General features: G+C 43.2%; 2 protein-coding genes across 3 annotated transcripts in view; one reads left to right on the forward strand and one right to left on the reverse strand.

Annotated features, from left to right (window-relative positions):
• The window catches only part of lmbr1 (limb development membrane protein 1), a 25,134-nt gene extending 21,603 nt beyond the window's left edge, over positions 1 to 3,531 (forward strand). The window contains exons 16-18 of one of the 2 annotated variants that reach the window (XR_008946865.1): positions 737 to 898; positions 1,249 to 1,765; positions 2,470 to 3,531. Coding sequence is in view for 1 of the 2 variants with exons in the window: in XM_057013214.1 (XP_056869194.1) it covers positions 737 to 898; positions 1,249 to 1,334 (248 nt within the window). In the remaining variant the exon portion in view is untranslated. Of the gene's footprint in view, positions 1 to 736; positions 899 to 1,248 lie in introns of both variants that reach the window. The other variant, XM_057013214.1, reaches the window with a different exon arrangement.
• On the reverse strand, positions 3,419 to 9,170 carry rnf32 (ring finger protein 32). The gene is made up of 7 exons (XM_057013739.1): positions 9,166 to 9,170; positions 8,549 to 8,829; positions 8,331 to 8,473; positions 7,097 to 7,254; positions 6,907 to 7,015; positions 4,474 to 4,641; positions 3,419 to 4,088 (listed from the first exon to the last, which is right to left on the reverse strand). The coding sequence occupies exons 1-7, from the start codon at positions 9,168 to 9,170 to the stop codon at positions 3,858 to 3,860; spliced, it is 1,095 nt and encodes a 364-aa protein (XP_056869719.1). The 3' UTR covers positions 3,419 to 3,857.
• Between the last annotated feature and the right edge of the window lie 3,295 nt (positions 9,171 to 12,465).

Below are 12,465 nucleotides of genomic sequence, written 5' to 3' on the forward strand. Positions count from 1 at the left end.
TTTAATATTCTCCATCGGGCTGCTCTACCCGTGACATTTTACACCATATATCTGGTACCCCTAATTGGATTTTCTCGTATTACTAAACCGAGATCAAAACCTTAAGCATTAAAATTGGATGTCGGCAGACCACAGTGGCAAGCTACATCAGCCGGGGTCTCCATCATCTTTCTGCCCGAGTCCTTACAGGCAATTTTGTTAAAGGTCCTTGATGCCTCCCAACTGCTTAGTGAGCCTGTAAATACATCTCTCGAGACACTGAATCGATTGCCTGATCTAATTGATGACAGAGGTTGTGAAGATGTTCCAGAGGAGCCAGAATGAACATGATTCTCACCGCACAACAGCTGCATATCATTTCTACATACTACATACAGAGACCAACGCACATAGACACCATTAGTAAAATTAAAAACCCTTTTGCTTCTTGGGTTGTTGATCTTTGTGGTAGTGTGTAACAACAGCTATGCTATTGCTGACGTGTGCAGCTATGCCAGGCTATGAGAGAATGGTAGAGCAGTGAAGAGCAGAAGTGTGCTGGAGAAACTGCTTCTTAATCTCCCTGAAGGTCCTAGGAGAAAAAACTCCACCTTTGCTGACACATCCGCTGCTATATTTAGTCTCCCATCCTTTCATAATCCACCTTGGAACACCACTTAAATTACTGCAAACCACGATGCAGAGTTCTTTTTTCCCCCTCCAACCTAATGTCCGACCTGATCTCTGCTTCTTCCAGGTATCACCACATTTGACCTGCTGGGTGACTTTGGGAGATTCAACTGGCTGGGGAACTTTTACATCGTCCTCTCCTACAACTTGCTGTTCGCCGTCGTGACGACCCTGTGTCTCGTACGGAAATTCACCTCAGCGGTGCGGGAGGAGCTTCTGAAGGCCTTAGGTATGATAATCTGGTCACGTTCACACTTTCATAATCTCTGCAATCAAATGTTTTGTGTGACGCAGCCGCAGCACCGGTCTCTGCAGCCTTCTACATAAGTTTTCTCGGACTGCGCAACCTGACAGAATGAGATTTCTTCAGCAGTGAGCTGCAGACAGACGTGTCAGGGATGGGGTTAGTCTCCAAGGCTCGTGGCGATGGACCGAGAATGCTTGATACGCTGGGTGGGATAGGGTTAGAAGCTGTCAGACAGAGGTGCTGGGGGGGAAAAAAAGAGGATCAATACCTCTGTCTAAGTGAAAGTCTGAAGTTTATAATGAGATTTCTCTGCCTTATCTCTCCATGCCCAGGTCTGGATAAATTGCAACTGTCAAACAGCCCCACAGACCCCGAATCGGGGAAGCTCTCGGCCAACGGGCATCAGAAAACTCTTTAGTTCAACAGACACACACATGCATACATACATTCACACACACACACACACACACACACACCTTAGCACAGCCAAAGGGAGATTTCGACAGTACTGCCTGGCTGCTGAAAAGCGAAAGGGATTGGAAGGAACTTAATAAACCCGGGCTGCGTCTGACGGACGCTGCAAATGGAGGCTGAGAGCAATTTACCTTCATGACATTCCATCCCCTGCGTCTCGGATGGAAGCTGGGACTGTGCCAGGGATGAGAGCGAGGAGCTAAATAGACTTGGCTTCACTGCAGTGACCTTGATGTTGACCTCAGCTGCGACTGTGACTTTAAAGCACCCATCTCTTTCTTCAGGGGCACAGTTTTCTTTCCAACGAAGTATTGATATCTGCTCTTCTACAACCTCCTCACCACTGAACTAGTCAAAAACGAGAGGGTAAAACAGGTGAAAAACGTGCACCTTCTATCTTTTTAGTCTTTTTTTCCCTTGATTTTCTTCCGTGCACAATTCTATTTGTAATACAAGCAGCTGGCATGATTCTGATTGGGTGTTTATCTTTTTAAGGTTAGAATAAGATGTTCAAATAGGTGACACATTATATCCATTATATATATAAAAAAAGAAATCACCTGACAATACAATTTACTTGAAACAGTACGTTGCTTTTCATTACTGATTGCTCTTATATTTCACTTCTCCTGCAGCCATTTTTCTTTTATTCGGCTTCACTAATGTGGGCTTTACCTTACTGATGATGTCATTAGGTTGTAAAAAGGGTAAGAACTTTTATTTTAGGTGCTTTAGATTAGATTTGAGCTACTCCACAAATTGAAAACTGTTTGGGAGTTTGATCCACTCGACTTCCAGTAAACAGAATGCTTTAGTGCATTTGAAGCCGGTCCCTAGGGGGGGGGTGTTACCTAAGATTTTATTATGCACATGATGCCACTGCATTTCTGCTCATCCAAAAAAAAGGAAAAAAAATTATACATTTTAAATGGGCAGAATGTTTTTTTCAATCATATGTAAATCTTGTAGATGTGTATAATGTCATATCTAGATGTAAATATAGGGCTCATGACCAGTCGCCAGTGTTTAACTCTGCTTTCTGTAATTTGTTGTAAATATGTATGTATTTTTTTCTATAGGAACAACTCAATCTAATGCAAACCTGTTCCAGTCAGCCAGTTGGAAGACTTGTCGACTCAGGCTCCATTTACAGATTGTTGTATTGCTGCATAATCTTTTGAACTGTGATGTTCTTGTTTCCAGAACCACCTTAAATGCCTTAAATGATGAGCATTGTGTGGGATACACGGTTGGACCGTTCCTCGTTATGTGTAGTTAACGTGCGTGTGTGCGTACGAGTGTAGTTCTGAGTGATCTGTGAGATTTGGGGTGTTGTTTTTGTTTCAAAGGTTGCCCCACAGCAAATGGCTCTTTTTCCTATAAAACATGAGCAACTCCTGATATATATTAGTTAAAATAATTTTTTTTTATCACTAGCGATAAAAGAAAAGGAATTTTTTTTTTTTACACATTTATTTTTGAGGACAGGGAACTTTTATAACAGCTGGTTGTTGTTACAGTATTACAAGGCTTCGATTGAATAAAAACTGCTCTGTGTTTTAAAAAAAATCACAATGTGTTTAACTACAATCAACACCCCCCAATACTGATCATATTTGTTGACTGGTGTCAATTCAGTGTTGTCTGTCGTGTTTGTGTGTGCGCGTCCTTGGCTGGTTGAATAATGTGAAATATATAGACCAAAATGACATTGAAAAGCAAAAAAGTTTACTGCGTAAAATGTCAAACTAGTGTAATTGCTTGAGGAATGAGTGAAAAAGAAGCATACAGAGAAATGCATGGGTTGGCTTGGGTTAGACTTTAAAGTGGGAGAATAAAAGGCAACCAACTGCCCATAGCACCTGTAGCAAGGGATATTTTCTATTGAAGAAGGATTTCTGGATGTATGTAGTTTACCTTTGTGTGGTGGGTGGGTGGGTGTTTTAGATGTCGAAAGTTGGGGCCTGTAATCGGTTTGTACGTCAGTGAGTCTGCATGTAAATGTTTGGCACATGTTTCGTGAATGTATTTCCTTCTCTTGTTTTTATTTTTTACAATTTCTCATGTTCTCAGTTTCTATACTCTTTTTTTTTTGATGTTTCTGTGTTTGCAAATAAAATTAGCAAATGCTTTGAAAGTGATTTCATCATGATCCATCAGTGTGACCTGAATAATTTCTGACAGGTGAATTAATAGAGGTGAGACACTTCTTTGGATATGCTCATTTTGTTCCTTGCCAAGAGTCAGATGAAAAGGATCAATGTAACTGTCTGTGCACGTACGGACGAGTATGGAGCTAACCACGGCCCCATTAGCTTTAGTTTACAACTGTATACAGTGGCAAAACAGCCTGCTGTTGTTAACAGCAACGACAGATTATGCAAGCAGACATTCACGCTGGCTCCTCGATTAGATTTGTTTGATTTTGCAGAAGGCGATTTTGGATCTGATCAATTATCGTACCTGTTTAGATAAGTTTTTTATGGTATGCAGATCTGCACAGGGGACAGGGTGGTCTGGTCTGGATGCTAAAGGCTTCAAAGGCTTCCAGACATGGCTGGTGGAAGAGGTGGGAGCAGGACAGGAGGACAAGACGTCTGCCTCGCGGAGGCTGTGAAGTCTCTGCTTCTGCAGGGAGGCCGGGGCTGCACAGCGCAGTCAAACAGATGGGACAGTCCCAGACGTCTCTCTGGATCACCTGTCAGATGAGGAGATGAACAGGATACAACTATTGACATCACTTCAAAAAAACAAAACCCAAAGAGTTCCAATCACCTAATGGTAGGTAGAAGCCACCCCCCACCCCCGACCAGGACTTCAGAGTACATTTCAAGTAACGTAGACCAACGGTGTGCTCGGTTATTTCTGCATTTCTCTTGACAGGCCTGTGCCAATGATTAACCAGCATTTAGGGGGCGGGGCATGGCCTGCCATTAAATGTTACCCAACGAGCTGCACTCAGTTTTATGGATTACGCCCTGGGAAAAACATGTAAGGCATGCATTGAATTCTGCGTCCACACAAGCACAAAAAAAAAGAACAACCCTTTCCACTCCTAAAATATTTCCATTCACTTCACTGACCTGGCTCTGTATTCGCTGCCAGTCGCTCTCCTGAGGTTCAGAGACACACTTTCTCTCCAGCTGCTGGAAAACTCGCCTGCTCGATGACAGTGAGTGGTTGATATCACGCAGAAAAGCCTCCGTGTCGGTGTGACAGTACCGGACAAAGCTGTCATTCAACTCCTGCAACTAATTAGAAAAACCTATTTTAGTGGCACAAAAGAGGCATGTTTCATTCAGGCACACAATGGAGCTGTGTTGTTGGTGAGCAGTAATTGTGTGTATTGTGCTGGCTGAGGCACGCTGACAGGGTACAGTTGTTAAACAGCCAGATCAATACAGTCATGTCTCCCACTAACATGCACAATTAATGGTAACCAGTTAAATAAATAAAAAAAGGAACACAGTGCTGGGAAACAGGGCGAACACCCTCCCCTGACTGGACACACAGTTGAGCTGATTTTAAACTGGGCTAATAGAAATGAGTAAAATATCCTGCAAAGTAAAGAGGAGATATCCTAAACAAATCACCTCTCTCACAATGAAAAATGAGGAATTTTACAGGCGTGTCTCTTAACTCTGTCATCCCAGAAATCATCTGTCTTCCTCCATTTACATCAGCTGTTGCTAGGCAACAAAATGTCCACAAATTCGAGTTTATATCCAAGACATATTCGACAGTCAATGAATAGTCTATTTATACATAGACAGCTTTAAAAAGAACTACAAGTTTGATCGGCTGACAAATACAGCTTTGCCGCGTTAAAAGCCCAACCGTCTCCATGACAACTGGGCAAACTGCAACATCAGGAGATGCGAGTGAAAGGCCTGGAAAACCAACAGGGGAAGCTTGTTAAGGGAAGCTTGAGGAAGAAATGCTATCCATATTAAAGGTTACTACTGTGGAATATTCTGATGTTCGAGCTGATTGTGTGAGCGATGCTAAGGCTGGAATCCTCGAAGCATCACGCTATGTCGACACCTGCAACCTCACATTTTTCACAAGGGACGGGCGTGACTCAAGCCCACAACTTACATGTCACAATCCCGTCTGAATCATTTTACAACTCGGCTTTTATCGCTAATTAAACAACTGTTGACCATTGGGATGGAGGCTTTTATGACTTTTCAACAGTCAAAGCAAACAGTACAGCCATGGGTGAACTTTGTCTGGCTCTGTAGAAGAGGAGGACGAGAGAGGAGATACAGGAGAGGGAGAGGAGGTGCAAGCCTTATCTCAGGCCAGTGGTTCTAAAGGTTGGCAGTGTCCGCCTTGATGTGTTGACTCAAGTTGGAACTCTGAAAAAGCTGAATAGCTAAAAGCTGGATATTAGGATCAGCTGATAACAGTTCTAAAACCAACGTGGCAGTTTTGCTCTTGTTTTTTCTCCCTCTCTGCAGAACACCTGTGGCTTCATTGCACAATGATGCCTTATTGCCTCATGCTATCGCGAGGAAAACCCAAACTTGTCACACACGGGTTCCAGCGCTAACATGCCTGTTTGCATTACAGTCAGCTAAGCAAATAAGTCTCCCTCTTGAAAATCAAGTCAATCGGACCTGTCAGCGCTGAGTTGTGCACCTCAAAGCTCTTGAAGATCATCCCCAGTGTGACAAAAGACATGAGACGATCTCGTGACCACCCACGACCTGTGAATCATACAACGTGAATGTAAAGTGGCCGACTGTGTCTGTGACTCCACTGCAAGCATGCGGACGCGGCCTAATGTGTTTGAGCACAGTTAACTGGTACAGTAAATGGGGCGTCTTTGTTATCGTGACGTTTTAAAGGCACGCTTTTTAGGCGAGATGATTGCGATGGATGGGGGAGGGGTGGGTCAGTCTGACCCGAGCATGTGAAAAGTGCGCCCCCCACCCCCATGTTTGTCACGCTCCCCAAATCTGTGTTTTTGAACTGTAAAAAAAAATCCCTATGCGATTACGAACCACACGTTTCTTCACAGCGATGAACATTTTTTTTGAGTTTAAAGCATCTAGCGAATTTGCAGGGGTGGAGGCCAGTCCAGTCCGTGGTCCTCATTGGTTGGGGGAAGTTCACTAGATGGCAATGTTCCCTTTTCCTGAGAGCTGACACAAAGGCAACATAACTCCATTCACTGGCTACACTTGAGGAGGCTATTAATTAAACGCTACATCAAATCCAGCCCCTGTATGATTTATAGCCTTGAAAGGGGAACAAAGAACAAAGAGTGAAATGACAACCTGAGCCAGGTATCCAAACAACCTGCTCAGCCTCAACTCATTAACCCAGTAACAGTGTGTGTTTGGGGTCAGCGGGTTCCTGAAAGTCATGCCCTGAGATGTTTGCTGCAGGCTTGATGTTAAAAACACAAAAAGAAGAATAAGCAGGAGGAAATAGGACTACAGAATGATAGGAGAAAGCGCGAGTACTCTACGGAGGTGTGATCAATGAAACTCACACTCTAAACTAACCTTTTCTTCAAAGAATTTGCGCCGCTGGTGTTTGTCTTGTGGGCTGCTGTATTTTCTCAATATAGCGAACCCTTTTCTTGTGGCGTAGCCTCGCCAGTATGCTTGAATTCTAGACACACAGAAGCTCTATAAAGCTGGAGGGACAGGACGGGTGTCACTCTGACAAATCGGATGCTGGTAATCAACTTACCTGGTGGCACACTTGTGTCTGAAGAGTTGTGCTGCATCGTGGATCACACGCGTCTCATATTGCTCCTTTCTGCACATTGGGCAGCATTTCCTCCTTGAAAACCTCTCAAATGCCTGCAGACACGTTTTGTGGAAAACGTGGGAGCAAGACAGCAGCACCTGAAATACAACAGTGAGCCAGTGTGTGATGAATCCTCAACAAGAAAAACAACACAAAAAAAAAGCTGATTTCAAGGTTATATATTGTGTTTGAGTGATCAAAAAGGTCTCCAAGTATATACAATGTTTACTGTCTGCGAGTCTTAAGCCACGGCAAATCTGTGTGTGCTCATGCACGGATGTCAATGCATGTATCCCCTTTTAAGTGTTATTTGCTTAGAGGAGAGAAGGAGTCACCGTGAGCCCCAGTGGGCCGTCTGGGACCGGGACAAAGGTCTCCTCTACCTGTGAGATGGAGCCTTTTATCGTCTAAAAGCAGAGCTCCGCAGCAATGAGGCTTAGCACACAAACCAGTTTACTCAGACCTCTAGTGGGAAGGGGGAAGACATATTGATTTCCCATTGTTTTTGGTCAGACTAACACACTCCATCACCAGTGAAAGGGCCCCCCTGCAGAGCACAATTTCCACTCGCTTGACAAACCATTAGACCACAGAGAAATTTCCTCTCGTAGTGTTTTAGGTGTACAAAGCAAAAGAGCTTTCTTTTTCACCTATATTCTGAATTAAATCAAAATATCACTGTCTTTGATGAGAATTCATTGCTATATCAATGGACACATTGCATAATTACAATTTTTTTAAAAACCACTTTAAATCAAAAGATTCACTCTTGCATTGTCATTATGACCAGTTTGTAATTAACAGTGTTTCCAACCACCCCCATGGCAAACGAATATTTACATCTGCACCTATGGTAACTTGCTTTGTGAGGAAACCATCCCGGTCCCACATTCTTGAGAAGATTGGCATCTTGAAAAGGGGATCAGAGAGGTGCAAGCCTGACCGACCCCTCACAGTAACACACAAATTGCTACAACATCACGTCACAGTTGAGTTCCAAGGCAGTATGGGCAAATTTGTACAGTTGTCTACACAGATTAGAGCATACAGGAACAGCCGAGGGAGGCGGGAGAAAGGAGTCTTTCTGTGTGTAACGTGCACATGTGTGTATACTGAAATACTGAGGACAGAGAACACTTAAAAGGAGCTCTTTCAAACAGCACCGGGGGAATACCTGTGGCTGAAGCAGAAACTCCTCCCTGCATATTGCGCAGGGCTGTCCTGACTCCCCTTGCTGAATAGACCTCGCCTTGACCTGTCTCCATTCACCCTCCGTTAGTCCTGGTGCAGGGGAGGCCACCAATCCCAACTTCTGAGCTATGCAAAGAAAACAAACCATGACAGGAACATACGTATTTGGTACACAAGTCACGTCTTTTGTGTTTAATATACCTAGTGTTAGAGGAGGTGGAGCCGAATCAAGCACATATTCGCCCTCTTCTTGTAGATTTTGGTCCGGTAAAGACCTTTCCTCATCCTTTTCCTGTGGATTCCTGGATGTTTTTCTCTTTGATTTCACCAACGGGTCAGAAATGGGGAAATTTGGATGCAGTAGTGTACTTGTGATGTGATCATAAATGGCAAGTGAAGTAAACACTACGTTGTTGCTCCCTTTAGATTCGAAACCCTGTAATAACAAATATAAAAAAACAATAAAATGTAAATGCTCAAAACTGAATTTGCATAAAGTGATGCATGGACAAAGCAACTTTATTACCTTGGCAAAGTAGAAAACATAGATTTAACATTATCTCAGTCCAGGATAGGCAATAAATACAACTAAAAGCATTCTGAGCCACACTGTCTAGACTAAATAATGGTAAATTAAAGGAATAAATCACTGCATGGTTAATGGGGGGAGAAGCTCAAGCAGAAATGTATAATTTACTAATGCAGCAGGGAAAATGTCAGAGAAATTACTTTTTAAATTCGACAAAACAACGCGGCAGAGGTATATTTAATTCGAACCACCCTGGGGTAAACTTTGATTATGTTTTTAAGTAAACTACGCCATGACGAAGCACAAAATTGCTCCAGATGTCTGATAATTAGGTAACGCTGGCAGATATTAAACGCCAAAACTTTGTCTTGACTACGTTAAGGTCAAACCCACGGCGAACATCGCCCGGAGACTAAACGCTTGTGCAGAAAGAAAGACATTTTAAAGTCTTTGTTTCATTTCACACAACTATACAGTGGTAGACAAAAGCTAAATTCCAAACCTGCCGCGCCGCCATCATATTAACAGCGTTTGAGTCGTTACTAGGAGACGGCAGGTCCCGCCTCCTCCGCGCGCGGCGTCGCGTCACACAACGTGATTGGCCCACACGAGACCACTTCTCCCAGCTAATTGGCTACTTATTCCCATATAAAACCGTCAATGTACGGCGTTCGGCGTGTTATCGAAATGAGTTAATACGTGAAATAAGATGGCCTCTTGAGGTTTGCTAGAGGGGGAAAATGTTCTTATTATTGCTGTTTTATTTATTTCTAGTGTGCCTTTTAATGTAACTTATTTTACACATTATTCTGAGATAGCATGATGCCAAAGCATAAGAGAATATGCAATGTATGCTTGACTCATAAAACTGTTTCTACTAGTTTGACTGAAGGCTCGAAAACATGTTTCTAGTCTCGTCTTTTTGACCACTTTATCCCTTTTGGGGTCATAGGGAGGGTGCACCTATGGGCGAAGGCAGGTTACGACTCTGGATGGGTCGCCAGTTCATCGCAGGGCCCCATGTGATCATTTGTGGGTTTGGTGCCTTGCAGATGGGTACCTTGGCAGTGCGCTGAAGGTGTTCTGGCGCCTTCCCGTACAACCAGAACACCTTCCAAGTTTTGTCTGCACCTGGGCTTCAACCTTCCACATCTCTCGGCCCAGTCCCCCCTCAGAATGAGCTACCACCGCTCAAACCTATTATAAATATTATTACATTAACATAAATTCTATATTCATCAGATTAATTTTGCCATTTTATGTAGGTTGTTGGCAAATAAGAGTATGCAGCATTAAAAGTTGAGTATTGTGATCAATATTACTGCATTACTATGGATTTCTGATATGTACATATTACAGGGCCTTTTACTGTAGCAAATGGAGATGTCTCTCTGCCCTCTCTTCATCCTTTAATTGCTGAGAGTTTAAAATCTGAAAATTCCTGGCAACATTCCTTCTGAGACAAGCAATTTCCCTTTTTTAAAAAAATTTCAACTATATGTCTCATTCCAACTAATGATTATTTTATTGTCAGGGAGTTGTCAGTGAATAGTTGGAACCTGACCAAAGGAGGTAAGTCTGTGGGTCTGAGTGACTCACTGAGCTGTCGTCAGAGTAGGCCCTGAACAAAGCTAAGCTGTTCATACCTGTGCTGTGAGCTAAGGGATCCCTCCCAGGTCACCCTTGCATGGCAAACCATACACACAAACAGTCCAAACAACCTCTTTTTTATGGGCCCGATGAAAAGTTTCCTTTATTTCTAACACACGGCTCGCGGTTGTGTGACTTTTTAAAATGCTTTGCTGCCTTGATTGACTTTGATGTATTCAGTCAGAACCGGCCACAACAGATGGCCGAGGAGAGGAGGGCTAACGGCGAGACCTGTCAATCCGGAGAGTCCTCTAAGAAAACAAAGTGAAGACCCGGCTCTGGGAGAGGAGGAAACCCCTGAGCTCCTCAAGAGGTTGCGGCATTCTTGAGATTAGGGCAAGAAAAACGCAGACCACTGCTGTTAATGCTCCAGACAAAGGCGTGGAACAATTTATTAGTTAAGAATTCAAGCTCAGGCCTCAATCAAAGGCCTGTCGTCCACAATGGCAGACTTGGAGCTTTGGTTTGTTTTTTTAAAGTAAATAATCACGCTTAAAAGATACGGCAAAGATGGGGCTCAAGTCCCCCATAAAGCCCACATTCTCAACTGTCATCAGAATGGATTTCAGCGTGCGCTTTTATTTTCAACAAGTGCATTGTTTGCCTTTTTCTTTATGAATACCGTTTTAAAGAGCTTTTTATTTAACTTTCTTCCCCCTGAACCTCTTTACCTGATCTGTGGTATTTTCTGAAAAGACAGCTCACCTTGACATGCAAAGAGCCGATGACTTAAGCGAAGATGGGAAGGAAAAAAAAAAACTTGCGCGTATTCTGTCAGTTCTTCAGTGCCTGCACGTGCAACCACGGTACGCTAGCGCTGCTATCATCGGAGTCATCCGTTGAAAATATGACATGAAACAAGAATGACGACCATCAACAGCCGAGGAAACAAAGCAGGTAGTTGTGAGTAAATCTGCATCGCTTTTTTTTATGGTATTCAGTGGGCTCGTGCTCATAAAGCAGGTCAGGGTCTATATATCAAAAGCTGCAATACATCACATTGTTGTCTTATAAGTAATTGCTGTGAGATATAGACGAGAGAGGGCAGCCCATAATGGTTAATTAACAATTATACCCGCCAGTGAGATGACCCCGAGACCAATCACGTTGATCGGAGACGGTGGAGGAGGACAGAAATCTAATTATTTTATGGCTTGACCCATAATGCTTCTTTAACATGACTTTAATCACTCCATGGTGGATTGGAGTCCCCCCCTCGGTGGGCAGGGAGTGAACCAGTCCGCCGGAGATAACGGCGAGGCTTCACTTTTCACCGTTATCTCCCTGCATCGTTGCTGAGTAAGTAAGCTATAAAAGAACACAGCCATCATTACAGTGGAACTCCTAATGATTAGACATGTCCTTTGTAAATGAAATACAAATCACCTCAGGCTTTTGGGTTTACTTCATTTACTAAGTGCTACATTACCTCATACTTTGGACCTAACAATAGATTTCCCATAAATCTCCTGGTAGTTGAAATGATGAAGGGACTCACATATCAAGAAATGTGCCAGTGCTTATTAGCCCTTGAGAAGTTATTGATCGAGCATTTTGATTAATGTTCAGCGGGGGCTACAGTGGCATTCGGCGGCTCACGGAGGACCCGGCATCCAGCCGGCCAGAACCTTTCAATTCACTCCAGTTTGTGCTGACTGCCAGTCTGAGCGTTGGCAAGGTGACTGCCACTGCAGAGCCCCGATGCTAAGAATAATGGGATCTCACCCTCTATTTCTCAATTCTTCTCCATTATGCAGACATAAACATATTTATGGCAGCTATGGCCGTTTACTTATTGGATATACTGTGGTGTATAGGTCAGAGCTCGCAAAGGAAAATTGTAAGATAATTATCAATATTATTCAGAGAACACAGGGCACAAAAACTCAGAGTAAATTAATCTTTTGAAACACCTTTTCACCCAGGAAAGTAATTTGTA

The sequence above is a fragment of the Takifugu flavidus genome, chromosome 17 (genome assembly GCF_003711565.1).
Source record: "Takifugu flavidus isolate HTHZ2018 chromosome 17, ASM371156v2, whole genome shotgun sequence".
Classification (NCBI taxonomy): Eukaryota; Metazoa; Chordata; class Actinopteri; order Tetraodontiformes; family Tetraodontidae; genus Takifugu; species Takifugu flavidus.

What these genes read in the sequence shown, in the direction of transcription:
- rnf32 (XM_057013739.1), bottom strand. An exon ending in TCCACCTCCTCTAACACTAG is followed by an intron (nt 8,474 to 8,548) that starts GTATATTAAACA and finishes TTCTTTGCATAG; the next exon opens with CTCAGAAGTTGGGATTGGTG. An exon ending in AGTTTCTGCTTCAGCCACAG is followed by an intron (nt 7,255 to 8,330) that starts GTATTCCCCCGG and finishes GTTGTATTTCAG; the next exon opens with GTGCTGCTGTCTTGCTCCCA.